General features: G+C 36.5%; 1 protein-coding gene across 4 annotated transcripts in view; it reads right to left on the reverse strand.

Annotated features, from left to right (window-relative positions):
• Positions 1 to 13,009, reverse strand: part of vps50 (VPS50 EARP/GARPII complex subunit) — a 408,283-nt gene that overhangs the window by 137,273 nt on the left and 258,001 nt on the right. For all 4 annotated transcript variants that reach the window (XM_051936104.1, XM_051936105.1, XM_028817093.2 and 1 more), the window contains 2 exons: positions 10,970 to 11,088; positions 1,644 to 1,750 (listed from right to left, as the gene is read on the reverse strand). In XM_051936104.1, the coding sequence (XP_051792064.1) occupies positions 1,644 to 1,750; positions 10,970 to 11,088 (226 nt within the window). The remainder of the gene's footprint in view (positions 1 to 1,643; positions 1,751 to 10,969; positions 11,089 to 13,009) is intronic.

Consider the following 13,009-nt stretch of genomic DNA (forward strand, 5'->3'; position numbering starts at 1 on the left):
CATTAAGAATCCTACACTTGATCCTGGAACAACAATAAAGCAACAACTCCACAAACCATTGGAAATCACCCATAAAGACATGGTTTTCATAAAACTATTTATAAGTGCCAAGATAAAGTAGAACTCTAAATACCAGTAAACAGCCAGTCTATATGTTTGTCTGTCCAGACTGTCTGCATTCAGTCTTATATGTCTATATATATGTCTATATATATATATATATATATATATATATATATATATATATATATATTCACGGCATTCGTAGTCTGTGTCACAATCTGATAGTATGGGTGGTTACCTACCAGGTAACGCTTGTGGTTGGCCAGCAATCTGATAACATCCGCCACGGTGCCCTCAGTTTGTGAGGAGCAGATCATAGAATGGTTGAAATAGTTTACTGTCAAATAAATGCAAAGAGTACGCGACACGTGTTTCGCCCTCATTATGGGCTCATCAGGCGTACACACTCCACTGCACTCCCTCTCGGGAATCGAACCTCGGACGTCAGCGCCAGAGGCGATGCCCCATAAATGCAATAATTTTGCCTTCAAAATGCAATAATTTTTACATAGAACATTATTTCTGTGCCATTACCCTTAGTATAAGACTTGATAAGTAACATATCCTAACTGAAAGTAGAAGCCTCTATACCACAATAGGTGATTGTTTTTTAAATGAGTAAGTTTTGGTGTTCTGAAGCTTTTCTCATTACTGCTTATGATTTTTTCTCCAAAGTGTTGTGCTATGCAATGCTTTGATGGACTAATTATGCAGATGACACTCATCTCTATCTGTCATTTAAATCAGATATGACATCTTCACTTCTTTGCCTCTGTGAATACCTGGTGGTTATTAAGTATTGAAATTACAGTAGGAGTTTCATATCGGCACAGAACAATTACATTAACTTCATTTTTAACATGACATATTTTGTTTCTATACTGGATAAATCAAAAAAACTTCAAACAATGTTGTGCACAAATACTGTATAATGGAAACTGTGCACAGAATGGAATAAGACAACACTTTAAACCTCTTATAAATATCTTTTTTCATCTAAATGCCTACTAAAAACACCACTAACTAATCAGAATAACCTACATTTCCTCAGTAAAACCAATATCTGCAAATAAAAGAATTTACTTTCTGCTTGTGTTTTGCTACCTCTCCCAACATAGATTTAGATAATACAGGAGTTGATGACTGGTGTACCTTTATACCGTGATTTGTACAGGTTTGATCATGAGAAGTCAATAATAGCATTGTTTTGAGAAAAAAAGGCTTAAAATTACTAATAAAAATAAGAAAATCTATTTGACAAAAATTTTTGAATAATCCAAGCATTGACAGACCTGGGAGCTATAACTCATCTTACACATTGTTTCCGTAAAATAAAAATACCTTAGGTGTACAGTGGGTGCTCATTCCAAATTTTCATAAACATGTCTGAATACTTACAAAAACATTGTAACAAGATAATAACTTACATAAATTAGTGTAAATAATTTAAGTCCATTGTAAAATTTTTCAATGAGCAATAAAACATAATACCACTTAAAAAAAAAAATTAAAAACAGTATGTTATATGTGACGTAGATACCTTCATTGATATTAGGCGAAGAACAAAACACTTTACTCACCAACAAGCCTGATTACATTCAGGGTAGTGTTCGTCAAGATCGGTGCATTCACCTTATTAAGGCTGTAGTCTGACTTCTTCCTGCTTCTTAGGGTATCTCGAGACACACTAATTAGAAAAGCAGAAACATAATTATTGCACAGTAGGTGCAAAGACTCCAGAAAGCGAAGGAGGTCAATGAATTCATGAGCCATAATAGCTGCTTTTGGCCAGAGGTTGTCAAAGGAGTTAATTTAAACGCTAATTTGCCAATGTTGTTCTTAAGTTCTTTGTTCAAATTTGGATCACAGTAATACGGAATTGTAAAAGGATGATGGTATCAACCTTTGAATAAGGTCATAATGCAGTAACCCATTAAATATACCACATATATGTATATATACTATATAATGCAAACATATTTTTGAGATCATAATTTTATCAAGAGCACATAAATGATGCAAGGATGGAACAATTACAAAATGATTTTAATACCCATAATATAAGGAATGGAACATTGGATAATGACTGACTCACTTCCTCTCGTGAAGCACTCACCCAACAAAATACCTTAAACATAGCTCTGTGTGACTATTACAGATATATCTACAGAATGCTAGTTGCCCAATAGTTATAGAGGCTAGGGACACAGTCATCACCACCTGCCTCGGCCATAGAGAAACACAGGAAAAGAAATGGGGCCAGGAGGATAGAAAGAAATAAACATTTCAGAATGAATATACAGTAGTTAGAACAATAGTAGAGGTCTAACAGTGCTATTAAGAAGTTGCTTCGCTCTGGAAGAAACGTAAATCTCATTATGAGGAAAAAAATGTGAAAGTAGTCAGACTTGTTCAAGTAAACATTATAAGCAGTATTCTTCATGTTCTAATTTGTGGTTACAATAAATTAAATAGCATTTTAAAGAGCATCTTGTTCCACATACTTCTGAAAACTTAAAAGATAGTAAAATATATAGGGGAAACATGCATTCAATATTCATTTTTGTGAGACTAGGGGGCTCCGTCCCCTGCTTGCTTCGCTTGCCCACCCCCGGGTTTGGTTTACACGGATATACAATTTAAAGAGATTGTTAGTTTCATGGGAATTGTTACATATGAATTATTTTCACTTTTATTTTTAAACTTTTGTAAAAACAATACTTTATTTCCGGCCCCGGGTGTGGTAACATCTCTTTCTCACAGAATGTATAACGCTGCTCGCATTGTGAAGCGGGTGTGGCTGAATGCACGCTAAGGAGATGCCGTCGGATCATCTGCTGTCTTTCTGCTGCTGGCGAGCTGCTTGTTTTGCTTGTCTCACTGCCCGATCATTTCAAAGCCTGTACAACAGCTGTCATTTTGCCACTTTGCATCTCTGTTGCTCGCGTTGTGATTGGGTGTTAGGCGAGAGTTAGGTTGGCTGAATGCACGCTAAGGAGAAGCAGTCTGATCATCTGCCGGCTTTTTGCTGCTGGTGAGCTGCATGTTTTGTCTCTTGTCGTTGTTTTAAGAGCTGTGAGCACATGAAGCGTGTCTGCCAACAGCAGTCCAACAACTGGTAGGTTAGAAGTCCGTGGACTTGTTTTAAATGATGTCTCACTGCCTTGTCTTGCGTGACGTTGTAAAAACAATACTTGTCCTTTTTTTCTGGCCCCGGGTGTGGTTAAATCTCTTTCTCAGGACGTATAATGCTGCTTGCATTATCATGCCCGGGGTTAGAGTGCATGCTAAGGAGGTGCCGTCGGATCATCTGCTGTCGTGCTGCTATCAGTCTTCCGTGCTGTACTCCGCCCTCCCTCAATCGGACCTAACAGTCACTTAAGACATAAAAGGCTTCAACCTGCCTGGGACGCTACAAAACTTTCAAATTTTACTGCTTTCATATTCTTTACCTTTCTCTGTGCATGTGTATCGCACCATCGCTTGTTTGAGCCTTTTGAATTCCACTGCCTTCATAATCTCTTATCTGCCTTTTTTTCTCTCCAACGCTTTTGGGTCTCTTTTCTCCGTGCTGCTCTTTCTTCTTTGCTTAATGTATTGTCCTTATACACTTTATATGTGCTGAGGATCTCATGTTCTATATCCCCGCAAGACGCTCCGTGGCCATTCTCTTCCGTCTCGTGGGTCTTTTATTTGTCTTCCGTGATCTTAACATGAAGATAACGTATCAGTCTCCTAGTCATTACCTCCCACTGGATTTTTTTTTTACAATAGAGAGATACATTTCTCATTGATCAAAGTTACTCATTTTTGAGACTGAATTGTAACCTTTAATGGTTCACATTGTGCTAATCAAATTTGGTTAGATGAACGTTAAAGGAATACTCAACCCAAAAGGTACATATGTATATATAATACATATACACATACATATTATATATACATATACACATACATAATATATATATATATATATATATATATATATATATATATATATATATATATATATATAATATATATATATATATATATTATATATATATATATATATATATATATATATATATATATATATATTATATATATATATATATGTGCATACATATAATTTTTTTCTTTTCTAAATGTTACCTACCTCCAGCCAAAAAAAAATTGCAATCTCATATTTTTGTGTAGAATTTACATATTGAATATTCAAACTGGGCTCTATGGTCTCCAAATCTGAAACAACGGTAAATGATGAAAAAAAAACATCCAAGGAAAAATGTGCGATATCCATTCATACAGACAGTTGCTTGCTGAAAACTGTTGGCATTAAATGTCAGTCTTGAAGTTAAGATTCTTGACCAGTGAATGAGGGAGGGAGAAAGACCTTTAATTCAAAAGCACAGCATTGTGGGAATGACATCTTTCTCCATTTACCATGAATGGCCTCCGTTGCAGAAATTAACTGTTAATAACATTTTAGCAACAAATGCAAGTATATTACACATTTTAATCATACAAATGTGTATTGGACATGTAGATAATGCAACACAAGTTACCTGAGAATTTCTTTTGTTTTTTTCCATGGACCTTTTTTTTATATCATTTATTGTTGGGCCCTGCAGAGTTTGAATGTTCAAAATGTAATTTCTCCATGAAAACATTAAAAACCTTTCTTAAAAAACTGTATTAAAAGTGTCATTGAGAAATGTGCTGTTTGAACAAAATAAGGCCATTTTAAAATAAAACTGTAATAATTAAATCTAAAGTAACTACAGTTTTGAACCAAAACCATATCATGCCATTGCATTTCAGATTTAATAAATAATGACCTTTATTTATGTGCTTTTTTATAATTTATTGACTCATATATATATATATATATATATATATATGTGTGTGTGTGTGTGTATACACACATACTGTTCCACACACATATATTTATATATCATGTTAGAAAATACTAGAAAATGGGTCTTAATTGATGGACTGTACTCTCAACTGTAACTTCAAATTTCTTTCAAGAAGCAATTTCCATTTGTAAAAAAACAGAAGCGCTACAAAAACATCATTAACACAATACTCTCTGCAAGAACTGAGTGCTGAGAATTGAGACCTAAATATCAGGGGACAGTTATCAAAGCCAGCTCTTTTAATTTAGACTCTTGTAATTTAGGATCTGATGACTGGAATTGAACAACTGGCTATGCATTGTTTTACATCTATAGCCACAGTAGATTTTCACAAAACTGTGTAAAGTGATTTGGAAATCACAACATGGATTACATGTATATTGCATGTTTATCTAATTCAATAGGATTTAGCATATGAACAGCATATGAGCAGTGCAAGCTCAATAGTTGAAAATAACTGCAGAATGGTCTGAATGCCACTTGTACATTAGGCTAATACAGATTTAAAGAAATACTTAACAAATATTAAAACTGACATTATTTCTTTATTCTAGGCTTATTTCTCGTTTGTTTGATGACCTCGTAACAGAGGGGAAGGCTACCCATGGAATACAGTGTTTTAATCTTGAAAAAAGCCACTGCATGCAATGTGAAACATGAAATGACAGGAAAGCTATTTTAAGATGATCAGTTGTGACAAACCATGCAGAGAAGGCAATAGTTTTGATAGTTAAGATGATGAACTTCCCAAAGCAGGGCAAACCTTAGGGAATTATATAAATGGCTGCTCAGAGTGATGATCAAAGAGCAACTAGTGATTTGCCCTTCTTGTTTTTGTTTTGTTTTGATTTACTGCATATAATCCCCTCTATTAGCTTAATCCAATAAAGAACAATATACTCTAATTTGCAATGTCCTGTTGTTTAATTCAAATAGAAAAATGCAATACTAGTGTGTTAATGCTTAATTACATCATTATCAGTAGTAGTAGTGGTATTTACCATTTTGCAACATGCAGAGATCATTAGCTAGGCAAACTCCTATACCTGTAGAGCCGAGGATAATATTCATGGATATAAAATTTGCTGCTTTAATAACAAAAATTACCAAAATTAAGCTGACCATAAATGTATAGGAGATAAGAGTGTGAAACATTTTCCAACAGGCAGAACTGATAAAAGTGATAAACTCACATAATACTGAGAAGTAGACAATTACTTCTCCAACAACAACCAAAGGATATAAAGAGGCAACATATAATTTCTGATTAAACTGCAAAAAGCTATAGAGCCTATTGCTAATGCTTTTATATAAAATATTATAATTGCATTTTTTAACATTTTGAACAAGATTTTCCATGACGTAAGCAGTACTGATGCTTTGTGCTATTAGCACAAATTACTGTACCACACGTTTTCCTTTCTGAGGTTGTAGTAATAGTTACATTTGCTCAGAATCTCTCAATATATTGGTAGCTACAAAGGTTTGTACACAAGCCACATCTTACATGTCAGAGGGATTGAAGCAATGATACAACTCAAAAAATGTAGCTTTTTAAAATCATTTGACTTCTCAAAGAATTGTTCGGTACTTCAAACTAATAAAACCTTAATGTCAGAGTGTGACTGTGCACTTAAAATTAACTTGCCTGGTTCGAAAATAAAAAAGACCCATTTCTCTGCCTGCTTATTTTGATCAATATTATGTGATCATTAATACCCCTAGCAAAATTGGTCTTTAAGCTTTCAGCTAAAAGACACCCCAACCTACAATGCAGTGTCATAATCTCCAGAATATTAAAAAACATTGTCTTGTGTGGGCAATACAGTAGTGCAGTGGTTTTTAATATTGCCTCATAACTGTAGTGGCTTGCAATGAAGTTTCATCCTAACACTACCTGTGGAATTTTTGCATATTCTTGCCATGTCTGGATAGATTGTCCCTGTGCATCCTAAATACTTAAGAATTAACTGGTGATGCCACATTGGCCCTGGATGACTGAATGTGGATGTTTGAGTGAGTCTGCCCAGTGATGGACTGGCATAATTAGTTTTAATCTTAAGCTCAGTGCTCCCAGGACAGGTAATGGATCCCACAATGATCCTGACTTGCAAAGTTCAGTTGAGCTAGAAAATAGAGGGATGAACTCATCTTTCTGTGCTTGATAAAACAATTGTGTTTATTAGTGTGAAATGTAAAACTGCAAAACTCTTCATAGTTATACTGTTATTTCTCACCTCTGGTTACATTAAACATTAAAAAAAAATCTGTATGTGGTTAAATGCTGTAACTTCAGAATATTTAAAAAATGTATTAGAATGATAGTAAATATAGAACTGAAAGATTAAGATACCTATAGATCAGTAGTTCCTAAACTCGGTAATGGGGACCCCCAGGGGCTGCAGGTTTTTGTTCCAGCCAACTTCTGTTTTTCAATTGGACTTCTAGCCTAATTAAGTGAACTGTTATCTTCTAGTTTCTGTGTTTTGAGGTCAATGAAGAAATTACAAAAGTAAGTGTGTTAATACATTTTAATAAAATCAAACAGTTATATGTGGATGTTTTTTGTTTTTATGTTCATCCTGATGTGTATTCTGCCTTTCCATTATTGTCATTTACAGTGAAGCAGTTACAGCCTTCATTTAGTGTTCTTTGTCCATGTGTCTGCTTTGCTTGTTTTTAATTAGGATACAATGAAGGGAGCAAACGACACAGAATAAGGGAAAAATAATAGGAAAACAATAAACATCCATCCATCCATCCATTTTCCAACCCGCTGAATCCGAACACAGGGTCACGGGGGTCTGCTGGAGCCAATCCCAGCCAACACAGGGCACAAGGCAGGAAACAATCCTGGGCAGGGTGCCAACCCACCGCAGGACACACACAAACACACCCACACACCAAGCACACACTAGGGCCAATTTAGAATCGCCAATCCACCTAACCAGCATGTCTTTGGACTGTGGGAGGAAACCGGAGCGCCCGGAGGAAACCCACGCAGACACGGGGAGAACATGCAAACTCCACGCAGGGAGGACCCGGGAAGCGAACCCAGGTCCCCAGATCTCCCAACTGCGAGGCAGCAGCGCTACCCACTGCGCCACCGTGCCGCCAAACAATAAACAATAGTTAAGTATTTAAAGCTATAGCAAAAAAGCATTTCTAAATGTCATACAGAGTAAAAATCATACTGCTGTGCTTTTCCTAATGCAGAATAAAAGAAAAAAGACCAGCTAACTTAATGAGATCAATTATTATCAATTATTGTGAATCTGGTTGTTAACAAAAAGCTGCAGACATAGGGGGTCCCCAGGGCAGAGTTTGGAAACTATTGCTATAGATTGACTGTGAAAAAACAACTCACAATTTCTGGGGGGAAAAATATTAATAAATATATCCAGGAATCACCACCTTATCGTGGTGCAAAGGGCCCCTGTAACCCTGGGAGCTATGTTGTCTGGAACAGAAGCTCCCAACAGGACCTCCATGGCAAATTGGTCCTAGCTGAGGGGTCAGACAAAGTGATTCCAAAGCCCCTAATGAAGCAAACCCAGGAATTTAAATGGTATAGGGTTATCAGGGCCTAATCCTAGATCCAGGCCTGGGAGAAGTGCCCACAAGCAAGTGCCTGGCGACTGGGCCTACCATGGGGCCTGGTTAGGAATAGCCCAAAAACGTAACATGGGACTGCCCCCTCCTGTGGTCCCAACACCTGCCCATTTCCCTTAGGGAGGTCACTGAGTTAGTTAAACAGCTCCGCAGTGGGAAGGTCCCAGGGGTGGATGAGAGCTGCCCAGAAATGCTGAAGGCACTGGACATTGTTGGACTGTCATGGCTGAGATGCCTTTTCAGTGCTGTGTGGTCATTGTGAGTTGTGCCTCTGTGAGTAGCAGACTGGGGTGGTGGTCCCCATTTCTAAAAAGGGGAACAGTAGGATGTGCTCAAAATATCAGGGATCATACTCCTCAGCCTCCCTGGGAAACCTATGCTAGGGTGCTAGAAAGGAGAGTCTGCCCAGATGTGGACTCTGAGATCCTGGGGAAAGAATGTGGATTCTATTCAGGCTGTGGAATGACAGACCAGCACTTTAATATCATGAGGATTATGGAGGGGCACAGGAGTATGCCCAGTTGGTCTAAATGTGTTTTGTGGGTTTAGAGAAGGAGTATGACTGTGTTCCATGAGGGATTCTGTGGGGAGTGCTAGGAGAATATGATGTTCCTGTGCCCCTAATAAGGCTATTCAGTCCCTATATAATCACAGTGAGAACTGTGTATGTTCACATAATTGGAAAAATATCAGCACTGCTTCCAATGGTAGTGGGACTCTGCCAGGGTTTTGTTTCGTCTCCTATACTGTTTGTGATTTTAATGGATAGGATATCAAAGCATATTTGGGGAAAGGAGGGGCTCCAGTTCGGTGGCCTTTGAATTGCGTCACTGCTTTTTACAGATGACGTGGTGCTGTTGGCTGCATCGAGGTACTAACTCCAACATGCACTGGGATGGTTTATGACCAAGTGTGAAGTGGCAGGGATGAGGATCAGCATCTCCAAATCTGAGGCTATGATCTTCAGTAGGAAAAAGGTGAACTGTCCTCTCCGAATGGGAGATGAGGTACTGCCTCAAGTGGAGAAGTTTAACACTAGAATTACCAGAGCCTACGAAAAAACTCGTAGATCCGGCCCATCTTAAATCCTGTAAATGTGCCAATAAAGACCAGCAGCAAGCAGCCTGCTATTCCATCCCAACCACAGCCGCAGAACATACACAAAGTTCTCCCAGCTCATGCCTTGATTGATTATCTGGGTGTGAAGTGCTGGAGTTTTAGACTGGAAATAATGGATCGTTATTTGGAACACACGCATTTCATGTGTGTTCCGTTTCTACAATAATCTGTGAGACATCATGGAGATGGGCTCATTTAGAGGAGCCAATTGAGGTGGTTCGGACATCTGATACGGATGCATTCTGGATGCCTCCATGTGGCATCTGCCTCTCTCAATCTTCTCATAATGCCAAATCATGCACCTAATCTTACTCTGATCCTAATTTAACCTGACACTATGAAATTATCCTGATTATTCAGCAGCTTCTTTGGCAGACCTTGGAAAGCCTGCATGGTGTGTAGCTCGATATCTTTGTAAGTTATTAAGGAGTGCTTCACCTCTTTTATAGTAATATTGTTTCTAATTTAAAAGATGATCTTGGGGAGATTTTTGGAATAGTTAGATTATATAGAAAACAAAAATATAATGAATTGTCAAAGAACTAAACTGTGCTTTAGTTGTTTCAACAGATTATCTCATCTTATACATTTTCCTTCCTATATGATGTGCAACTAAGTACATATTTAAATTTGCCTTTTACCAAAGACGCCATGGCTATTAACATTCTATGAATAAACTATGATTAGCAAAGACATGACTAATGAAAAAGTAAATAAATAAATAAACTGAAAACATTGTATGTTTGGTTTTATAATTGAAAATAGAGGTTTCATACTGCCAGTAATTTGAAGAAATCAGTTTCCACTGTTGTGGCACATTTTTAATAAGCGATAAATCAGTCCAAATGCTTTCATTTTTCAATTTCATTAGCAAATACTCAGACTCATTTCTTGACATCTGTTCTCTTTTTGTAGCTGTAATGAGTAGGCTATTTATTCACAGTTGCCCTATACCGTATGAAGTATTATAATGGAAAAACTATTACAGGTCTAGGTAAACAAATATTAATAAGTGACCTTTCAGAGTTAACTTATTCACCCCTACCATGATTTAAATTCTTGGTTGCAGAAGGCATTCTAAAATGACAGCTATTAAAATTAATAACAACAATTAAAACTGAAGCATAGGCAATTATGTTACCTCCTATATCATATTGTGAAAAATGTATTCAGTGGATATGAAAAATCCCTTTGTAAAGGAAGATTATGAGAACAAATGAATATTTTTATTTAAAGAAAGAAAATGTTTCTTTCAGAGAAGTACAGAAAGCTACCTTTTCACTGGCATATCTCCTGTTTGCTCATCCACATAATCCCTCTTGAGTTCTTCCGGAACATCACTGTCACTGTCATATTCCTGATAGGCACTCTTCTCCAGTTCATCAGATTCATACTGTAACATGAAATGAAATGATGAGAATTTTGCATGACTCAAGTGTACAAAAACTGAATGCTTTTCTTCCTGTTGCAGAAATAATTACAGCACTGAACTAACAGCGTCATCATATTTCTTTATTCTAATGCAAAAAATAATTAGTACCAGTAACTCGCTATACTAGCTATTAACAGTTTACAGTGTTTTACAAAATGTAAAAAGGAGTGTTTGGCAAATTAATTATGTTCATTCTAAAAGTGATATAAAAAGTATACAACTACATAACATACAACAAACAAATATTTAAAAAAAATATTTAAAAGGCTTTTATGTCCACGTCAATTGCAGTCAGTATGTCACATCTACAAACATGTGTTTTCTTATACTTACGATGGCCATGACTGTCCCAGCTCCTACCTTGTACTACTGTTCTTCTACAGTAAATCTCCATTGGCACTTATAGTCTCAGTAAAGCCATAGTGTTTACAGGTTTTCAATGCAACTAACTTTTAATCAGATGGGGCTCATTTCTCCTTCTTACACATTTTATTTAACCTTGCCATAAAGTATTTGTTTATAATTTGCTGAATTTAATATTACCAACTTTTATGTGTGTTTGAGTTTACTAAATGTAGTAAATGTGATCTGTTTTCAGGATGTTTACTTTTCTGTTTGTCATAGGCTACACAATAGCACCTAGCTACAGTTCTCCTAAGCTTTTAGATGTCAGCTAATAAATAAACAGCTCATTTCCCAGTTCAGTTTATTCACAATAGCTCATTCATTGCCATTTTCCCTTATGATTTTTCCATAAAACCTGCCTGACATCATAAAGTGAATGAAAGAAATTGAGACAATGACTAGAAACTAACACGTACAATAATTATACAAAGCCTTAGTGGATCAATGCTGAGTCAAGTAATACACTAACAAGATTTCAATTAAGAGGTTGTTTGCGATGTCTCTTCTACGTGTGTCTCTTCAGAAGCTGGTATGACACCCTCTGTTCTAAACTACAAACCTAATAGTTAATCTAAACATACAATACCACAAAGGCAAATCTGTTAAAATATACCATAAGCTTAGATGAGCAAAAAACTACAAATTTTTTATTCAATAAATTTTGCATAACTCAAAAGTACATCACATTTAAACTTTTCATCTATCCATCAATGAACTTGCATTAATTCAATTCAAGGTCACAGGGTGAGGATGGAACCAATTCTGGCATCAATGGGCACAAGGCAGGAATCGGCCCTGGCTGGAGCACCAGTTCAATATCATGTAAACTCTCGCATCCACCTACACAGTGACAATTTAAACTCAACAAATAAACTACCCTGAATGTGTTTGAGATATTAGTAAAAAAACTAGAGAGCCTGGAGAGAAAAAAAAAAAACAAAGGTACTGAGTGAATATGCAAGCGCTACACAGAGTTTGGCTAGGGTTTAAACCTGTGAGATGGTAATGTTCATGACTTTGTCAGGATGTTGCTACTGTGAAACTATAATAAAATGACTAATAATCATAAAATAACAATAACTTTATACAGCCCATTCTTAAACCCACTTATTTCATTTTACCATCGTAAGGGCTTGGAGCACTGAGCACAAGATAAAAAACACCCAAGGGCACGGCAGCATAGAGCACACCCACCCACGCACTGACGCAGTGCCAATTTAAAGTCAACAATTAAGCTAAACTGTTCACCTTTTGGATCTAGAAGTAAGAAAACCCATTGCATCATAGACTTAACATCAGCAGCATCATTTTATTATAAATAACTCACAGATGACTTTTACACATAGGGTAAATGCAGAATAAATGAGGAGCTGGTGTGATACAGTGTGCCAGAAATCCATAGCGATACAAATTTAAAAAAAAAAAAAAGTGTAGCTCCTACACTCACAAAAATAAAAGAGGTTTGAGATTGGGGAAA

This window comes from Erpetoichthys calabaricus, chromosome 13 (assembly GCF_900747795.2).
Source record: "Erpetoichthys calabaricus chromosome 13, fErpCal1.3, whole genome shotgun sequence".
NCBI classification, from domain to species: Eukaryota; Metazoa; Chordata; class Cladistia; order Polypteriformes; family Polypteridae; genus Erpetoichthys; species Erpetoichthys calabaricus.